The 21449-nt window shown below is 40.7% G+C and overlaps 1 protein-coding gene across 3 annotated transcripts in view; it reads left to right on the forward strand.

The window, feature by feature from the left end:
• cemip (cell migration inducing hyaluronidase 1) overlaps positions 1-21449 on the forward strand; it is a 154827-nt gene that overhangs the window by 88820 nt on the left and 44558 nt on the right. For all 3 annotated transcript variants that reach the window (XM_034581646.1, XM_034581647.1, XM_034581648.1), the window contains 6 exons: positions 1041-1111; positions 1317-1412; positions 3929-4050; positions 9848-9995; positions 13676-13867; positions 20043-20212. In XM_034581646.1, coding sequence (XP_034437537.1) covers positions 1041-1111; positions 1317-1412; positions 3929-4050; positions 9848-9995; positions 13676-13867; positions 20043-20212 — 799 coding nt within the window. The remainder of the gene's footprint in view (positions 1-1040; positions 1112-1316; positions 1413-3928; positions 4051-9847; positions 9996-13675; positions 13868-20042; positions 20213-21449) is intronic.

Consider the following 21449-nt stretch of genomic DNA (forward strand, 5'->3'; position numbering starts at 1 on the left):
ACATGTTTGCAGATGTTGTAGATACTAGAAGTCATTGTCTTCGTGTCAGCACCTTAACATTATATATGTGCCTCACTGGAGCACAAATACAGTCATTTTGCTGGCATGTTATTGCAATAATAGCTTCATCCCACTCAGGTTCTCGTGCCACTGCCCTGGTGTTGTGCATACTTACTTTGGGAGTAATGTACTGGCACACTATACCTGTCAATTTCTTCCCATGCCTTTTTTCATGTTTGATTAATTGTTAGAGTCATTTATCAAGTAAAAATGTCAAATGATTCTTCTCAACTGAGGGGAGATGATTTATGTCACTGTAAACCGCATGTCTTTGGGATTTGGCCAGCTCCTTGACTAAAAGGTTGATTGTACAACATCACCTCAGGGTCTGGGTAAATATGAGCAGCGCTTTTCACATATGCAAAACCTGGACTGTGGATGAGAAAATAAGTAACAATCACGAAGGCTTCCACTGTTTTTGACAAATGTTTCTAACAATTATTTGCTTGATTGTAAACATAACTAACACACAAAGTGAAAGTGGAACATCTAAACTCAGGATCCAGCCAACATACATCATTCAATTGAGATAGATATTTTTATTTCATTGGTTTTTGTCTTCATTTTCATGCACAATTAACTGCATATTGAAAGTCTTCGTCTCCCTCACGCTGATGTTGAACCTCTGTCCAATTACACAGTAGTTCTCCTGTTCCTCCCTAGCAACCAATATGCCATTACCAGAGTGATGCATGCTGGGATAAATCATTTTATTAAGCACTCACTCTTCACTTCAAACTCATCAGAAAAATGCCACCATCTGTGTGTGTATGTGTGTGTGTGTTTTATATGTAATTCCCACCTGCTCTTCAGCTGCTTCTGTCTATATTTCCTTTTATTGTTCCTTCTCTGGTTTCATTTCATCTTTACTTTATTCTGTATCTGTCTACTCCTTGTCCATTCCTTCTCTTCTTTCTGTCCATTAGCTGACCTGTACTCTCTTTTCTCTACCTCACATCTCCTCTGCTTTTCCTCTGCAGACATCCCTGGACTTTTATAGTGACTAAAGGTGACACTTCTTCAGTAGTGGAGGATCACGCTGTCTATCAAGGTAGGGATGATTGTAGAAAAAAGGCATGTATATTATAAATGATCTTCTGACACTGTGTCCCTTCATAACATTTTAATGCGGCATGATCAAAGAGGTGCCAGTGCAGAAATCCTTGTACGATACCATTGTCATGGTAAATGTCTAACATTTACATAATCTCTCTCTCTCTCTCACTGCGTGTGTGTGTCTGTCTGTGTGTTGTTAGGGACCAAGGCCTCCTCAGAGGCCCGGAGCTCACGTGTCTTTCGGTCCAGTTATGGGGAACATTTCACCATCACCACCTGCAGCCAGTGGGTGCAAGGTACTGTCACTTATCTCTCGTACAGACTGGGGTTTGTTGAGCCACATGTTGGTGGCGTTTGGATTATTCCCAGGGACAAATATACTGAGGCTTTGAAACATTCACATGGAAACAAATGTATCAAACACACACCAGGGAGGAGCAACAGTTTTGCATGTTGTTTGGGCGAGCGTTTCCAAAGTGCGTCTCATCTCTTAGTGCATGGAATTTATTGGAGGGCCAGAGGCAAGTAATAGGAGGAAACATGTAACAGACAATCAATCAATCAATCAATCAGTCGATCAGACTTTATTTAGCAGTTTTCGTGCAAACAAAACGTAACACAGTGCTTCTCATAAAAAAAGGGATGGATAGATCCAATCAGCCCAACCAGCTCCAGAGTTGATGACAGAATTGAACAGCAGTGTAAATGCAGTTGTGTTCTCAATCTACAAACAACAGTTATGTTGGTGGAAATAATAAACATACACGACTGTTCCGAACCAGCAAGGGAGCAGCAGCTAGGCAGCTAGCAGCCATTAGCCAGTAATCAGGAAGCAGTCTTATCCTTAGTCCTTGGGAGACACAAGAGACCTTCGGATAGAGTGAAGGGGAGACCAGTCAAAAAGCAAGTGAACACAATAAAGCAGCTTTAGGGATGGCTACCCTTTTCTTCTATTTTTCTTCTTCAAACTTTTTTTTTTGGACCCTCCCAATAGAGAGGAGAATGTGGCGTGAGCTGGACACAGAGATCAGATCTCGGTTTGGACGCTGGAGACACATATTAATAGCAGATGTAAATGTAATCTGGGTAAATAATGTCAAGATACAATCTGGATGCAAGACACATTTCAGATCAAAATGGAGTCTTATTAACATCCAGATCAATACCATATCTACCTCCACCTCCACCTCCACCTGCTCTCTCTCTCTCTCTCTCTCTCTCTCTCTCTCTCTCTCTCTCTCTCTCTCTCTCTCTCTTCTGTCTGTCTCTCTGCTGCTCTCTGTGTTTATTTAATAAGATAGAACTTTGACTGTTTAACTGTTGAACTACAGCCATTGTAAATTGCTTTTGGAATTCATCACCTCATTAGCATTTTATTTCAGAGATTAGTGATCTCAGTGAAATACAACAGCAAAAACAGCCTCTGAATTTCCTATCACTTGCAGTGTGCAACTTGATAGTCAGTCTTAGGATCAGTCCAGGAGCTGTGTTACTGTGTAATGAGCTGCTGTGTTTGTAAATCAGGCAGATCATGAATGCAAACACTTGCACTTGTGTTTATTATTTAACACTGACATATCATTAAACTACTGCACGGCTCTCTGCTTATACAGTTCTGTCAGTAACAGACAGTTGAGGAAATATTTTTGGGTTCTCCTCCGTTTTCACTTCCAAAATATGTGCTCAAGTTTATTCTAGACCTTTCAAACACATTTCATGGTCTTCATCCACAAATGGAACCCTAACCCCTGTGACAACAGGTGGACATGTGTGTTAAAGTCACTTCCACAGTGGTTGAATTAAAATAGTTAAATGTTGCCCAGGCTGTAAAATGTTTTTAAAACCAAATCTAAATTTGATTATGTCAAAATATGAAAATCTCCCGTTAAAGTTTTACAGTTTTACAGTGCCCATCTAGCACCACGTTCCATATTGAGGGGTGGAAGTAATGTATTGGGTCTATGAACAACACTCCACCACCTGTCTCAGCTGAGCTACACAGCTAAAATCATTAAACCTATATTTTCCCTGATCAGTGGTTTGTATGACTAAAAATAGTAAACCTGTATCAACATGCAGCCTCAGCTGACTCTGGTTCAGCCCTCACTGACAAGGACACAAAAAGAAAGCCAGCAGCTCCTGGCAGCTGTTAAAGGTTGTGATTTCCACAGCAGCAAATACACACACATAAAGACACACCTACACACACACACACACACACACACGTTCATGCACAGACAAACACACCTACACATAGACACACACACACAGGTTCATGCACAGACAAACAACTCTACACTTGTTCCATCATTTCACTCTGGCTCTTTAAATTCTTCTCGAGCAGCAATCGATCAGCCTCAGATATCATCACCACATCACCTTCTTATCAATATGTCTGCCTCTTGCTCAGCTGCCTGGTACGCTGCTTTTAGTGAACCCCTCCATCCCAGAGCTGAGTCCAATTAGGTGCTTCTCATCACATATCTGTGATATATGTGTCGAGCTCCAGATAGTAATTCGGGCTCACAGTCAAATGCATATCCCCTGCTGGGGAAGCCAGACAGAGAACATAATGAGAGGAGAGAGCCCTTCAATTACTTTGCTACAAATGCTCTCTGACAGCCTAAATGGACTACAAGCCAAAGTGTGACGTAGATTAGTTTAATATCTACCACTTGGGTGTCTGACCACTGAACTGGGATGTACTTTGTGTGTGTGTGTGTGTGTGTGTGTGTGTGTGTGTGTGTGTGTGTGTGTGTGTGTGTGTGTGTGTGTGTGTGTGTGTGTGTGTGTGTGTGTGTTCGTCCCGCAGAGGCAGAGTGGACGGAATGGTTTGACAGGGATGATGAGAGGGGATCTGGAGACTGGGAGAAACTGTCTGACCTGCACGAGGCGTATCCAGACCGAGTGTGTGGCAGTCCGATGGATATACAGGTAATGCTCCCCTGACTTCTTACTTGCATGAGTGTGTGTGTGTGTGTGTGTGTTTGCACGCTCACACAGGGGAGTCCTGCAGAGTTCAAATTCTGCAAACATGTACCCGCCCCCGCACCTTTAAAGCTCCGTACGAGATTATCTTTATATATATATATTATCTCTTAATCAAATGCGGGCCTGTTCCAACCCATTAATATTAGTCCCACAAGCCCCATTAATTAAACCCATCGGCTGCTCAGTCACTCACTTTAAAACTCACCCAGACTGTATTTAAAGGTATAGTTCACAGAGAAATGAAAATTCACTCATTATCTAGTCACCACCATGCAAATGGAGGGGTGGGTGAAGTGTTTAAGTCCACAAAACACTTTTGCAGTTCAGGATTAAACAGCATTGCAGCCAATCCAATACAATTGAAGTAACTGGTGACCACTTCTTCAAACGTAAAAAAACCCCAGAAAAAACGCAACATGCCTCCATCCTGCTCCTGTGGTGCCTTCCAAGTCTCCATAAGTCCCGACCTTCAAATTCGACTCGAAACGGTGTCATTTGCACCGTGTTTTTAGCCTAAATGTCCTCTGTTGTCCTCCTTCGCCCGTGGATCACAGCAAGCTGGGTTTGCATGTTGACACGTGCAAATCTGCTGTTCTCCATAATGTACAGACCATTTCATTGAGATGTGTCACTCGGCCATCTCCCACATGGTGTCGATGTCATTTGACACAAAGGTAACCAAGTCTGCAGCATTTATTCGTCCACTCATTCAAAGTTACTGCTGCATTGTTGTGGTGAACTGAAGATTGAAAGGTTGTGTTTAAAGACATTGACAAGAAAAATAATGTCCCTAAGCTATCATATGTTTCTGAAGCAACATGAACCACCCTGATAGGTTATCAGCAGAAACACATGAATGTTGTGCCAAGCAGCGTGTTAGAAAGCGATTGCTTTTGCATGATTCACATTTTAAATAATTTGGAGGAATTGGATGAAAGCAGCTTTAATACCTTGTGGACAGTAGCATAAAATACCTGTGACGCACTAATGCTCCAGAGTCTCACCCAATTTTGTTTAAGGGCCATTGTTGTTGAGTTGGAACCACCTTTTCTTGAGAAGGCATAAGTTACTTTTATACTTGGCTGCATCAGATTCATGTAGAAAAGTGACTGACTGACATCAGCTCTCTGACCTATGACCTCTTATGCTCCAGCCTGGTCTCCTCCATGTGTCTCTTCTCATGTGATGTGTCTGAGTCTTTTTCGCTGTGTTTCTTATGTACTCGCTCTTTCTGCCTCCTTTTCAGTGTCTCCATAACTTATTGCCTCTCTCTCATCTCCATCAACTTTTCTCTTTGTTTTTCTATCTGTCCCGTCATCTTGTGCCGGATCTCTTCCCTTTCCAAGGCTGAGCTTTGATTCATGCAGTTCTCACGTTGTCATGTGTTAGTGAATAAAGTAAAAAACAGGGTCAATTGATATGCATATGCATAAGTTGCCAGTCAAGACCTGATTAATATTAAAACATAAATTGAATTGAAAGAAGTCGTATTGCAACCTTTGTTGAAAGGTATTTATAGGATGATGTCTGGGAATAAAAGGTATTAAACTACAAGCAGGCCACTGATAGAATCATCTAGTTCTATTTGTTGTGATATTGTATGCATCATATGTATCACAGTGGATTCAGCAGTTAACGTGTTACTGCTGTAGAGGAGGCTGCAGTTTCAGGGTCGCATTTATAGGCGCCTAGTTTTTCATGACACTGCCACCTGATGAACTGGATAACCAGGAACCACACTTCTACAATAACAAGATGAACAAGAATCAAGTAAATGTAGTGAATATGATTTAGCTTTCATTAGCTTATTGTTAAACAAATATTGTGTCTTGAAATGGATAGCAAAGTTAACATTGCGTGATGTTGGCAAACATAAGGAGGTGTTGACTTAAATGAGTAATAATTGACAATAATTCAATCTATTCAGGTAAAAAGAGAGTTGTGAGTTAAGTAAAGACAAGTCAAGAGATACAGTCCAGTATTTTCCTACCTCACAACAAGGACTAGAAGCACAGACTGGAGGCATGTGGCTCATGCTATCCCTCTTAAGTGGAAAAAATGTGGCTTCAATAAATTCCAAAGATATTTAATTTACATGTTTCTCCAAAAGATGTAAAAACAGCAAAGAGAAGAATGTTCTTTTCAAAAGCAAGAGTGACTCACTCAGTATCTCAACTGTTGTTCTCACTGTGGCCGTGACATCAGCTTTCCCACTAATAAAGTACAGGTCACAAGGTACTATCTGTAGACTACTTGAGTTGATTTGAATGAGTCATCAGGGCTCAACTACTGTCCCTTCCCTTTTTCAGTCTTTATGATTAACTAGGCTAAACTCAGGTCAGTCTAATCTCACTACTGGATGTACAGTACAAAGGGTAGTAGTGACTTGTAATGTTTCCAGTCGAAAACAATTTCTTCTAAAAAGTATCAGGAGGAAGGATTGACAACAGTTTTTAATAATAAACAATACACAAAATAATATAGGCAGTTATTAAATTATATATTTTTTATTACAGTAGATGTTTCTTGATGTGAATTGCTTAAATGCTTGTAGTGTGACTTCCTATTTTCAACTACAGTGAAGATTATCTGTAGCTTAAAGTGCTTCTTATAAAGACTAGTTCGTAGCTGGAATATGTATAGGTTGGATGTAGCTTTCACAGTTTCACTTTATGCGCAAAACCTGATTTATTCCTCTTCTTATTCTAAGACGTCAGGTAGACAGTACAGAGGTTGAAGCGATATCTTTCCTTACATCTGATCTCAGATCAGCATTAAGGATTTGATAATTTACCATCCACTTGTGATCTATTGTCTCTGGAGGTTGAAATGACTTCCATCTGATGCTGCTCATCACTTCTGACATTTCCATGGGAGTGATAATGTCCTGTTGACCAAGACTAGTTTGAGCCAGAATATTGTTGTTTTTTGAAGTTGGTGCATATAACGAGCGTGCAAAAGAGAGAGAGAATTGGGATGGTGCTGCTGAGGCTGGTGACTGGTGCAGAGAGTTAGAAGTCTGCAGTATAGCTGTGAGCTGGTATGAGCACACCCAGACCAAGTGTCCTTACTTTCATTGCTGTGAGACATCCTTGTCTGAATGCAACTGTACGTCATGGCTAATAAAATTAGATATTCTGGTCAACCATAAACAACCGCTGTCAAGTGTTGATACTGGCTCTGCTTGCCTATGTGTAAAAGTCAGCCAAATAAACTCATGTTGTTTTAATGCAGTAGTCAGGCAATAATGATTACAGCCATGATCTGAATCCCATGCTGCACAAGATACAAGTAGTTTTCCATAGAGCAGGAAAGGGAGAAGGTTAGCCAGCTGAGAAGCTGGAGGTGTACAGTCAGCTGCCTCCAGCCATCCAATTAACAGCTCTTGGTTACTGATCCTCTTCTTACATTAGCCGTTGTGATATTCAACACTGATCTCCTGTGTTTGCAAGTTGAATGGTAAATAAGATAATAGAATAATATTCTAACTGCGTCATCAGTACCTTCGTGCAGTTTTGATACAGTGTGAAGAGAGTAAAAGGCCAACATTGAAGTATCGCTGAGATAAAGTTACGTTGGATTACATGCTGCATTATTTGCTGTGAGTCCCTTGTGCGTGTGAAGGAAGTCTGAATGCAACACGAGAATGGCAGTGACCTGCCAATACACAGAGAGGTAATAAGACTAAGTATAGTCAATGCCTTTTGCAGAAAAAAAATGACTACCATGAATAAATTCAGCAATAGGGTGTGATGAAATCCTTTGGAATCATCTCAGCTACACGTAGCCAGTAACAATAATGTTGTATTAATGGAGTTTCAAACAGAAGACCCCACATGGATGTCAGCTCCAGATGCTCCTGTGTCCAGTTTTATTGTAGTTGGTCTGCCCGTGCAGTCAAGTGATCATCAACACGAAGCCAGTCTGTCATTACTGCGCTGCAGGGACATGACATGGCTGCAGTCAGTGAATGCGGTTCAGCCTAGCACCATAAAGCTGCAGCTGTTAACCTTCCATGAATGATATGCAGTAGCACCAGGTCTGCCCGCTCAGCCTCCAACACCCATTACCATAAAAAATAAGGCTCCAACTGCTCTTTTTTAATGGATACTTTGCAATTTTCTACCTCAGTGTCCTCTTCTTTTTTTAACATCGCACAATTTGTCCTTTATGTGCTCTTGTTATCTTACTGGACTGTTCTTTTTTTGCCATACGATAAAATAAATAATTCCAAATGGATAGTTTGCAGGGAGAAAAGATTTCCAGAAATGTACTAATCTTATTTGTATATTTTTTTTTATTATCTGCCTTTTACAACGTAGTAAGTCTCTGGAAATGTCATTCTGTTTTCATAAACATATAAGAAGAACTGGTATGTCCCTCATAGCTTGCCAGCTCTGTGTGTCATCATTTTTCCACAGAGTCTGGACAAAGTCATGGTTTTCCTCAGTTTGCAGTTTTTACTGTCTAATTTGCCTCTGTGGGATCTCTATTTTTAGTGTTTTTGCTTTTTGTCTCATTCCAATAAATTATGTAATGTGGTTCGGATTTGTTTTGGATTATCTCAGCATCCTATGGAAATATGAAGTCTCAGTGCCTGAGATCGAGTGTCTGCACTTTCCTGTTGTTGCTTTGACGTTTGTAATGTTGTTCTGTAATGTGACACTGATGGTCACTGGAGGTCAAGAGGTCATAGTTATAGTTTTTGTAGATATGTTTGAATGTCATAAATGGTGTGCATTTTTAAACATTAGCATCATTAAACGCGGGACGGCTGTGGCTGAGGGGTAGAGCGATTGTCCTCTAACCTGAAGGTCGGTGGTTCCACCATCAGTCCTCCCCATCTGCATGCCGAAGTGTCCTTGGGCAAGATACTGAACCCCTAAAATGGCCCCTCTTAGACGTTGAATGCACTAATTGAATCCTTACTCGTGTTGAGGGTTAAGGGCAGAGGATGTCACACCTTGTTAAAGCACTATGAGACAAATAGTGATTTGTGAATATGGACTATACAAATAGAATTTGATTGATTGATTGATTGATAATTGTAAGTCTCTTTGGATAAAAGCGTCTGCCAAATGACATGTAATGTAATGTAAACAAAACAAGGAGAACTGTGTGGGCCTCTCCACTTTGTTTATGTCACCAACCATTTTCTGAAAGGGAAAACCTCTGGATTTCACAGAAGCACTTCAATGCAGCAGTGTTCAAACCAGTTCCCAAATAGAACGACAATTTTGAAGTTGAAATTGAACCTGTGGAAAAAGGCTATAGAACTGGATGTAGGACTCTCATCCCTGCATTTCCACTTTGAGCCAGATGTTGACAGACAACATTGGGCTCACTAGCTGACACTGTACTGCACATGGAATTTTAGTGATTATTGTCATTGAGTAGTAGCATTTAGGCTAAACTATGTATAACGTGGCACAGCACAAGTATTGGCCACAGAGCACATTTAACTGGGGAAAACCACACTGTTCAGTAAAAGAACTGAGCCCTAACCCATAGTGCTAGTGGACGTCATTAAATTCCTGTTATTTGCCAGCAAAATAAGGCAGAAACTTGAAAAACAGCAGATGTCTGGTAGAAAGTGCCTTCATTTGATGTGCCTGCAAACAACCATAGACAAGCTTATTTGCAAGAATGTTTCTTTTATCTTTATCATTGGTGTGTCATGGAATTTGACAGTTAGGTTTTGGCGCCCATCATGTTTTTCATTCTTTGCTCCCGTGTCCAGGCTGAAACCCATGATGGTATACGATCCAACCAGACAGGAGATGTGATCCACAAGAATGACAAGGACTACGGCTTTGTCTGCCTCAACAAGGACCAGGCTCATGGCCTCTGTCGCAACTACAGGGTCCGCTTCCTCTGTGGGAAACTGGGTACGTTTATCACTTTGTGTGTTTGTCAGTATTTATTTTGTATAAGTATGTGCTTGAAATATTCTGTCTTTGATGCTCTAGGTAAACTTTGTTTCTGTTCAACGAGGATTAATGGATCTCAGAAGTATATTATGGATAGAGAGCCTAAGCTGATCAGTGCTGGTATATACTGTACACAAACATGCTGGCTGTGCTCCAGAGAGTGTGTTGTGTGTGGGCAGGGAGCTGTGGCTGGAATGCATGGGGCCCGCATCATGGTGCAGGAAAACACTATCAAATAGCCAGCTCAGAGTTCACAGGCTCTGCACCAACAATACAGAGATACCATGGACCAATGTCTGGGCTTGTCGCTATGTGTCTGCATGCGTGCGTGTCTGTGTGTTATGAGAGCACAAGGGAATGTTGGCATGATCTACATTACCACACACGCACACAAAATCTGTCATAGCGCATCTAAACCCTCCCGCATATTCAAGGGAAATCTTCTTAACCAGACGAGATGTAATTTTAGGACAAAATTGATTCCAGTTCACAAATGAATGACAAATGAAAACAGACACGACACTGTATGAGTTAAAAATGTTGAACCACAAGTTGTGCAAACACACATTTTCATTAAGTTGTTTGTGTGGCTTAATAGAGATTTGGGAAGTCAGTAAGGCCTTTAGACCGAGGGAAGACAAAAGCAGGGAAGACAAAAGCAGAGAAGACAAAAAGATCCAGGATGGCACCACAGATGTTTGCCTTAGTTTGTTTTGCCAAAGGTATTTATTTAATTATTTGCCTTTATTTAAACTTGAAAATAATCATTGAGGGCTAGCTGGCCCTTATTCACAATAATGCCGGGTAACAGTTAGGAAAAAAACAAAAGACACAAGGTAAAAGAAAGCATTTGATTAAAAAAATTATATAAATACTTGCTTTAAAAAATTATGTAAAGAAAGACGAGAAGAAGAGAAGTTAAAGTGTTTGTGATCATGGATTTAAATTGACCAATTGATGTATTTTTACAGTGCGCTGTAAAGACTTCCAGGTGGTTGGAGAACCTAAAAGCTGATTTCCCAAGCCCAGTTACAGACAGATTGATATGGTCCAGAACATTAGTCTAGCATAGAAGTGATATAAGACGGCAGTTTCCCTATCAGGGCTTTGTAGATAACAAATTCATATGCCTATCACGTCTTTTAGACCAACCAGCTTTTCACACAGGATGCAAGGATAGGTTCGAAAGCATAACCAGTAATAAACCTAAGGGCAGAATGATAAACAGCATCCAAGGGTTTAAAAGTGGAGGCAGAGGCCTGACTATAAATCACATCTTCATAATCCGCAGCAGAAAGAAAAACAGCTTCAACAATCCTTCCCCTACACAACATAGGAAAGTTAGCTCTATTTCTACACAAATAATGTTTTTATCAGCATTTATTATTATGTCTATATGATATTGAATGTGAATATGTCATCTTTTCAAATTATTCAAAATATTGGAAACCTGCAGACAAATACATAGACTTAGTTGTGTGTGCATTCAATATGAGTAAGACACAATGAGGAGAACATTAAAAGAATGTTGCAGGTTTTCCATTGCTACGAGAGCAGAGTCAGCCAAATAATACAATCAAATCTGCATACAAATGTACATTGCAGAATAAAGATGAAATAAAAGTATTATTATAAAACGTGGAACACCCTTTGGCGTGTTGTATTTTCTCTTACATTGTTTTGGTTGTTATGCACCACAACAGTGAGGCAACTTCCTTGGAATTTAAAAATCCAACAAACATGTTTTTGATTCTGATTTGAAAGAAGAGATCTTCTGCTTTGATGAGCAGTTGGAAGTATGAGAGAGGTTACTGTACTGGTAATCTGTCCTTGTATGTGTTTGTCTTGGAGGGGGAGGTGGCTTGAGGTGGAATGAAGATACAGTATATCTTCTTAACAGCCTGGTAGCCAACACTGTTTGGACTGGTAGACCACAGGGTTTGGACTGGTAGACCACAGGGTTTGGACTGGTAGACCACAGGGTTTGGACTGGTAGACCACAGTGTTTGGTGGTCTCTCCCCACCACATTGGTTTGTCTGTGTTCATGTTTGAAATAAAATGTATAACATTGCTATATTATCCTGGATCACACAAGGGTTGATACCAAATATAACTATGTCTCCCTGCTCAGTCACCAGGAAAAGCTTACACTTGATGTGAGACATCAGCTGATTATTGACCCTCAGATTCAGTAGGAACAACTGTAGACCAGCTCTTTGTTGTTCCGAGGACAAACCCTGAACACACTGGAGAGATGCTTTCAAAAATACTGCCATACATTTTTTTTTCTCAGCTGACTAAAACACAAGGTACTGTCAACAGAAAAGAACTATCAAATCAATTTTCAGTGTGACCATCTCTCCAGGTACACGTGCAGATTGTAGTTTCTTAAGGTACTTTGTAGGTCCGTTTTCACAGGAATCTTGGAAAATCTGCCACAGTTGTTATGTGAACTAAAGCTGTCTCTGTGTCTTCTGTCTCTTCATGTGATCCCAGACTGACTCAGAGCTCAATTGGGGTCACACCTTCTTTTGCAAGACTCTTCATTGTCCTTGATGCTGAAGATCTATAGTACCCAACAATACACAATTCTATATCTCCAATCTGGCCTGGGAACACCTGGGGATTCACCAGGTGGGGCTGAGAGAGATGGATGGGTAAAACATCTAGGCCACCTAGCTTAGCACAACGATAGTTAGACTGAGGGAATTGTATTTGCATTCTTAATCTAAAAGTGAGAGAATCACAATGTAAAGCGGCTCTAAATCTAAGTAAATTCAAATGCTCACATGCTGTGAAGAAAAAAATTTGATTTAGAAAAGTACCCACTACAAGTGTCCATGAATGGAGCTGATATATTGTTCTTGCAGGAAACATGATTATCATTTTCCCACTTTAAAGTGTGGGAATATGAGAGAACAGTGTTCTCTTTCAAAATAGAGCAAAACCTACAAACTAGCTGAGCCAGTTGGAGTGACGCTTCTACATTCACACATGACACACTGTAAAGGTTATTGCGTGAAAAGGCTTAAATATGATAAGACTGGTTCATAACCTGGTAAATGGCTGGACAAGTATACGGTCAACATGCTAAATTGTGGATGTAGTTGGAAACATTGGAACCGTAATGCATCAATCAACAATTTTTTTTTGACTATTATCAGCAGGTTTTAGCGCTGTATAAGTCCATTTAATGTCCAGTTTAACTAATTCACACACACAGCTCCTCCGGGTACTGTCCAGTAAAGTTCGGGGTTGAAGTGCTCATATGAAAACAGCTTGTGTCTGTCACAAAGACCACAGCCTCTGTCTGGGTAACAAACCAAACTAGAAATTAGAAAGTAACTGTGGCTTGCCCCTGTAGGTGCTTAAGAAAAAGCTCCTGAAAGGGTTCAAAAGTGCCAATTCATTTTGAAAGAGCAATGGCCATTCGGGAAACAACGCTAGCTGACCAATGTTGGAACTTGATCATGAACTCGTACATTTGGGAATGCAGTTCTGGACTGTGGCTGGTTATTGCACTGGAAATTAGACTTAAATATGCTCACAATGCAATACATGGACTTTCCAGATATTTTACTGGCGTGACTGTGTCGGACATTTTGTGTGGTCTAACTCTTATCACCTTCCTCTGTAGTTCGTCCACAGGCCTCCATATCCATCGACATGTTGTCCAACAGCAGCATCCTGGAGCTTGCTGAACAACCAGAGGGCTGGGGCTTAGGCGATCGAGTGGTGGTGGCCAGTACTGACTACTCCATGCACCAGTCTGAAGAGTTCACCCTGTTGCCCTGCCCGACTTGCACACCCAACCAGGTCAAGGTCCAAGGTGAGAGAAGCAGTGACCTGCAGTGTGTTACAATGCAGCCATCATATGAAAGGTTTTGCTCCTTCTGGGTTATGATTAAAATTTGATAACTGCTTAATTGTAATAAAAACATGCCGACCATTCACTGGTTACACCATTTGAATTTATATCTGTCGAAGACAACCCATGGGGTTTGTGAAATTGCATTATTATTTTCTTACATTTATGGACAATAATAAAAATATATTTCTATTATATTCAGTCATATTCGACACCAGGGAGGTTAATGTTCGAGGCAGGTGTATTCAATCAGTGAGCATGTCACTGTGCTCCAAGTACAGATAAGTTGCAAATTAAATGAAAAAAACAACATAAAGTGTCTTAGTAACTTGCAACAATAATAATACAAAAACTTTACATTAATCAAATGTGAGCTGATTCCCTTTCTCATAGATAAATGCAGATGTTGCTATAGAAACAGCGACCAGCTTTGTTACTTAAGCCTCTAAAATCACTGTCTCAACAATGGGGATGTAACAATTCTCGAACCAAAACTGAATCCGCAGTCCAGACATCCACGGTTCCGGTTCACCAAACGCGAAGACGGAACTGCGACATGTCTCCCTGCTTAACCCCACACGCTTCCACAGCAGCAGGGGTAGCCTGGTGTGTGTACGTATCCATTCACACTCCAATCCAATCACAAGCACAGCCCCGCCTAATCTCAACCAACACACAAAAGTGACTAGTATCTTCAGAGTGTGGAGGCCGGAGGGTTTTGTCTGTTTTACCTTTACAAAAGTGTGTGTGTGGAGAGACACGCACACACAACCTCTTTGTGAACATGTACTTTAGTGTTCTTACTGTTCCAAATGTTGGTGTTTTAATAAAACCCACAAACTACAGGCGCCCCTCAAAACAAAAAAATAAAAAAACGAGGTCCAAACTGGACCATGGGTTCAGCACATCGTTACAGTCCTACTCAACAACAAACCCTAGAGTCACCTGGATTGTTTTCCCGTCCCATCTTGATACAAAATCTAAATCAACTTGGCCCTGCTCAGAATTTCTATGTCAGAGAGCGGGATTGGATAGTAACTTAATTTTGCTGTAGAGTGCACGTCTTTGAGTGTGCAGTTGTCGTGTTTATGTCCACTCGTTAATTCTGGATTTTCTTTTAAAGATCCTATATGCAGCTGTTTACTTTCCAGGCTAGAAGAAATATTGTAATTACTGCATCACGCTTTCCTCCATCCCTCCTTCTTCTACTCTCTCAGAGCCTGTCTCCATCAGTGGAAAACAACAGTAATGCCTCTTATTGTGTCCCTATTTCTATTGCTTCTATCCTTCTACTGAAGTTAGCATGCCAGAGATACCACAGATAGTAAGTCACTGTAGCTGCAGTGTCAAGCCTCCTCTATAACAGGAATTGCTTATGATGTGGAAGAAGCAGAGGGGAGAGTGTAAGTGAGTACAGAGACTGGGGGCTCCACTCATCTGAATAGACAGACAGCAGGTTGTTTTGGAGCTTAAAATAAAGAGGGGATGTTCTTAGCTTAAAATAGGTGTGTCAGAGAGAACTGAGGTGTGTTCTACTCTATTCCAGCTCCTGTGGGATGCCTCAGGCACAACTCAGTTCCTCTGTAAGGAGGACAAATGCCCTGTGTGCTTTTCATCCATGAATTTATTATTAAATTTTACTTAAAATACAACAACAGATTACGCAAATCAAAGCAATGCATCTCTAATCAATTTATTTCCAAGTTAATCAATGACTCAAACATTTGAGTATTTGTCGGTATGTTGCCCAGCTGCATTAAATTTGCTCATTGTCTCAAGTAGCTCAGTGAGGAGAGAAAGGCACTAACTCTTCCTAGGTTAACGCTTCAATCTCCTATCTATCTGAATGGATTAGATTACAAAGCAAGAAACAGAGATAATGAGGGAAATGGGAGAGTATGGCACATAAATACATTCAATATTTTGATGGGAAAATATAATCCTGCAAATGTTCATATTACATCCAGTTGTGAAATAAATATATTTAAGACCATGCTGAAGATGGAAATGTCATCCAGGCGGTTGGCCATGCACACATGCTTCCACCATTAAGCTCTCACCACAGTTCACAGCTCAGCCTCAGAACACCTGCTGTGAGTTGGCATGCACATGTTAGGCCACTCACTGAGGGTGTAGCAAAGACAGTGTCACAAAAACACATCTTTCATTTTATTTGAAGGATTTTTTCCTGAATTGAAATGGCAAGTCATGTAGAGTCAGCCTTACCTTCACAGCACATACAACACAAACCACTTAGTTACAAAGTGTTTCCACAAGGATAAAAGCAAAAGGTGAGAGTAGTTGGACTATAATGAAAAGTGGCCAAGCATATACACCAAGCAATGGAAATACATCAGTGGCACAGAAAGGCAAGGTGACCTTCAAAACAGTCAGGTAAATTGTGTCACTGTTTAGAAGCTGGATGAACAAACGCTTAGTTACACATACCAACATGGAAGCAGGTAGAACACAGTAAACTCAAGCATTTTGAGTTAGAGCTCCAATCAAAACAACTGAGGGTTTTCTTATCTTATTTCAATCTTATTGTTTCCTAATTTTTTTCTCAACCTTCCAAATGTTTTATGTTGACATATTTTGACATTTAGGCCCTATCTTATCGCATCAACATCACCATGATATCTTTGCTTGTTTCAGACGGATGCATTTGTCATTGTCCCCATTGTTGGTTTGACAGAAAATGTATTGTTGCACTTTGCATTACATTACACAAGGTCTGAGTAGTCATTACAACTCATGTAATAATGTAGTAATAACAAATGGTAAATTATCTGTATTGATTTAGTGCTTTTATAGTCTTGATGATCTCTCAAAGCGCTTTACAATACATTCACACACACACATTCATACAGTGCATCTGTGTGCAGCACTTTTGTCTATTAGGGGGCCATTCTGGGTTCAGTATCTTTGCCAAGGACACTTGCTCTACCCCCTCACCCACAAGGGCTTTTTCCATTTTTAAGGTGGTGTGTGTGTGTGTGTGTGTGTGTGTGTGTGTGTGTGTGTGTGTGTGTGTGTGTGTGTGTGTAATAGAGGGCAGGTTGAGATGACCTAGAAAAGGTCAGTCTATTGAAAGTATCAAGCTAGTATGAAGACATACATAAAAGGCACTTATTCTTCTGTGTCTCACACACACACTAAGCAGGGCTCTTCAGGTCAGCCTTGTAAGCGTCTCTGTTCTTGTGTACGAATAAAAAAAACTCTTTGTCACTTGGAAAAGACTTTGTGCCTGCAGAAGCTAAAAGTCAGCATTAACGTGATGTGACGTGTCCTCGCGTAGCTGTCGCATCCTGTCACAGATTCATGCACCAAAAGAATTAAAGTTAGCATTTCTTCCGCTTTGGATTCAGGAGTCCATCTATTTATCTTCAAATCTCTGCCTGAGCTGCTGGCATTTGTCTCCTGCCCAGCTGCATCAGAAGATCAGTCCATTAAACTTCCCCTATACCTCCCCCTTTCCTCTCTGTTTTCAGCTCTTTGACGTCACTGGGTCTTTGGCCATCCAAAGTGGAAATCCTATTTTTGAGAGCCTGGGGCTGCTCCTCAGACCTGTCATACTCCTGACTGTTATCCTTTTCATTAATTCCTGCCCTTGTGCCACTTTGCTGCACCATTTTTGTGATAATACAGTCTATTCCCCAGCCCCTGAGGTAATGCACAAATAGTGAGGGTGTGTTGTTGAGACACAGACAGACAGCCTGTGGCTATTTATCAGTTTGAGTCCAATAAGTAGTGCCTGGGTTTTACATGCTGAACTTTTGACACTTCTAAATGGCATTATATGATGATGGGTGTAGAAAATAAATGCTGTGGAGTGGATCAATGGCCTGGAGCAGTGGTGAAGTATTTAGCGTTATTCTATTTCTATCCTGACATTTAACTAAACTCACAAAGTCAGGCTCTGTCTCTCCAGCTCAGTTTTAACATCTTTCACCAGCCCACAGACGTCTCTCAAAACTTACAAACCACATTAACAGCTATCACAACTTCTGCAGTGGATACATTACATGGCCCTTAAATATATCCACATTAAAACCATATGGGAGGATTTGACAAGCATTTCCACCATGAGCAACCACTCTTCTGGTTTCCTGCTTTCTATCTTGAATTGTATGCTGGCTTTGTGAAGGGTTACATATCACTAGTTGTAGAATGGTCCACGTTTGAACTGGATTCATTTATGGCCAGATTTAGTGAGATATTACATTAGCAGTATGAACACTACTTAATGTTTGAAAATGATTCCATCTATAAGCTACATGGTTGTTGTTGAATTATTTGCTCTGTGAAAGTGATGATGTCGACACTATGATCATCAATCACAAATATTTGTTGTCAGCCCTAATCCTTTCAAATCAATATCTGTATATGAAAATATTGATCCGGGTCTGGGTTAGTTCTGTCAGTACCAGAGGCAGCCGGTTGTATCTTACCTGGCAGCATCTATAACAGCACATGAAGAGCTGCTCATCAGTTTATGAAGAAAGTTAATCTAAGTAAATCTAAAACTGTAGTAAACTGAGCTATAAAAGATGAATGTATGTGAACCCGAGCTGTTGAAGCGTTGAGCTGGAATGAAAGTCTCCTGGCTGTGCTGGTTGAAGGAGTAGGAGGAGAAAAGAGGTTAAGCATATGGGTGTCTGAGCTTCTGTCGCTCAGATTTCACACTTGAACATTTCATTGGTTCCATTTCTTTTCCTGGCATCTCTTTGTTTTTTCCTAATCAGCACATTTGTGTTGTTCAGAATGTGAATGTGTAGGAGTGGAGGACACGAGGAACTGAGCCGTTATCGTTTCTGCAGCATTCTTCCACTTACTGTGTTGTTTTGTTGCCTTTTATGGGCTCCTCTTTGTTCTCCTCTTCTTCAGGAGATACACTACATGCAACAAGCATGATGCTGTAGCTTTTACACTAGATAAAGACTCAGTGTGTGAGGGGTGGGGGGTGGGAGGGAGGTTGACGTTCAAATTGTAAGCTATCGAGATTTCTCAGTATTATTACAAAGTCATACAACATGTCCTCCAACCACATCGAAAACATTTCTACCTGTTCGGTCTAAATCAATCTGACAGTCATTACTTCTTATAGCTGTCATGTGTTGTAGCTGTAGCTGTCATTTGTAGCTTGTGTCCGATTGTATTGTGGCAGCTCATTAAGCCCAAATCAAAGAGTGTGTGACATAGCCATCTGAGCATTAGGGATCACTAATGCCAAGGAATATTAAACAGGCCTCCAACTGAGCTTTATATACAGTGTGTGGTGCAGAGTGAAGTTAGAAAACTGTGTTCATCCTATTATTATAATAGATGATTATAATAGAAAGACAGATCAGAAAAATACCAAATGCTCATCTTGTGTTAAAATTAGGGTAAAAGGGACAGTGTAGTGTACTGTACCTGTTGTTCTGAGCTTCCTGTAGCAGCAGGAGGATGGAGGCAAGTCCAACTCTTTGATGGCAAACAACATGAGCAGCACGTTCACATTAGGGAAGGTCATAAAAAATCACTATGCAAATGCATTCACACTGAATCTTTGATCTCTGAACATGACATATGGATTGCATTCCATCATTTCTTCTGTATCTGAAGCAACATGCTACCAGCATCACAGCCTCTTACATCTTTTAACAGATGGCTTGCATTGGCCTGGACGCCAGGTTAGTGTGAACATGTAGCAAGTTAAAATTGGATGGGGTGGAAGGTGAGGTGGAGAACTACCGATTTTCTGACTGGTCTACTGCTCTGGGGTGTACTCTAATGGTCAGCTCTCAAGTGGTGCATTAATCTGGAACATCTGCTCAGCCACACACACACACACACACACACACACACACACACACACACACACACACACACACACACACACACACACACATACACAAAACTATTCTCTGGTGTGAATTGACATCTGTTGAAACTGTGCTCAGCTTGATGAGTGTTGATCCGAGCAGCAGTTTTCAACAGATGCCCCTATATTGTGTTTGTTGTAATCTTGTGTGTGTGTGTGTGTGTGTGTGTGTGTGTGTGTGTGTGTGTGTGTGTGTGTGTGTGTGTGTGTGTGTGTGTGTGTGTGTGTGTGTGTGCGCGTGTGTGCGCGTGTGTGTGTGTGTGCGCGCAGGTAAGGCTCAGTTCATCCACATGGGTGAGGAGGTGGACGGTGTGGATGTGAGGGCAGAAGTTGGCCTGCTGAGTCGTAACATCCTGGTCCGTGGGGAGATGGAACCTGGCTGCTACGGCAATGAGGCTTGCAAATTCTTCGACTTCGACACCTTTGGTGGTCATTTGAAGGTACACTCTTTCCCTAACCTTTTTATTCACAACAGACAACCAGGTGATTCACTGAGGAACCAGTTTTTACACCAGGGATCATGAAAAGTAACCATGTAAACAGCAGTTGCGATATAATATTACTATACTCAACTTATCTCAAGGTCCTCTTTCTGTAGAGTTTGACATTTGAGTCAACTTGAGTCCTCTGAAAGTTTGGGGTGAATGTTTGGGTGTTATCACAAAAAAATCAGTACTGGATGATTCAGCACCTCACAATTCAGCTCCAGTGCCAAAGCTTAGTGCCACTGCAGGAAGTAATGTGTCTTTTGGGTAGTGAGGTGGAAGGTAGCAGAGGGGAGATTGGGGTGGTGGATGATTGCATTTATTGTGGAAAGCACACATTTTTATCACATTGACACTGGATGTTGTCATTGACTGAACTCTGGATTCCTGCTAAACTGTCCAATACCAAAGTCCTTCTGTGGAAATATTGTTGCAAAAAATCATTCCATACTTCCCTCCTGGTAAAATCGGACCATGCACATATCCATTTCATTACAGCTCACACTGCGAGAGGCAGGGCACACCCTGGAAAGGTTGCCAGGGAATCACAGAGCTAACACATAGAGACACACATTCACACTCACATTCACACCTAGAGGGAATCTAGAGTCACCAGTGATACAAACCTGCACTATGGGAGAGAGTAAACCCACAGGCATGGATATTTCACCTTAAAAACTACATCACATCTTAGTTTTTTAAATGTCATTTTACAAATCCTACACCTAACCAATAAAAAAAGTCTGAAGTCATGGCTTCCAAAACAACACATTATAGCCTTTTCCATTATCCTGTCAGCAGGACTCTGTTTTTATTATAAACAACATTTCAATAAAGTAGAGCATAAAGGTTTTGTCAGAATAAATTTATGTCATATAATGAATTCAGCATAAATGGACTGTTAGGCCATTTACAGTCCTTTGTTTCTTGTAACCCCCTGTGTATTAAACAAGATCTATGATGCAATATATATTTCGTTAAAGCAAACCTATGCAGCTTCATGCCTATAAAATATATTTAATTTGATTATTAATTAATAATTTATTTTCTACTTTAGCTTCTCTGAAATATGAAGAAGAAAGTAAAAATACAGTGAATAATGGGTTAATTAAGGAACTCAAACCTTTTCCTTAGAGGCAAATCAAGTGGACAAATCAGCGGATGTAGTCCTAACCAAATCTTTACCAGGTGT

The sequence above is a fragment of the Hippoglossus hippoglossus genome, chromosome 3 (assembly GCF_009819705.1).
Source record: "Hippoglossus hippoglossus isolate fHipHip1 chromosome 3, fHipHip1.pri, whole genome shotgun sequence".
NCBI lineage: Eukaryota > Metazoa > Chordata > Actinopteri > Pleuronectiformes > Pleuronectidae > Hippoglossus > Hippoglossus hippoglossus.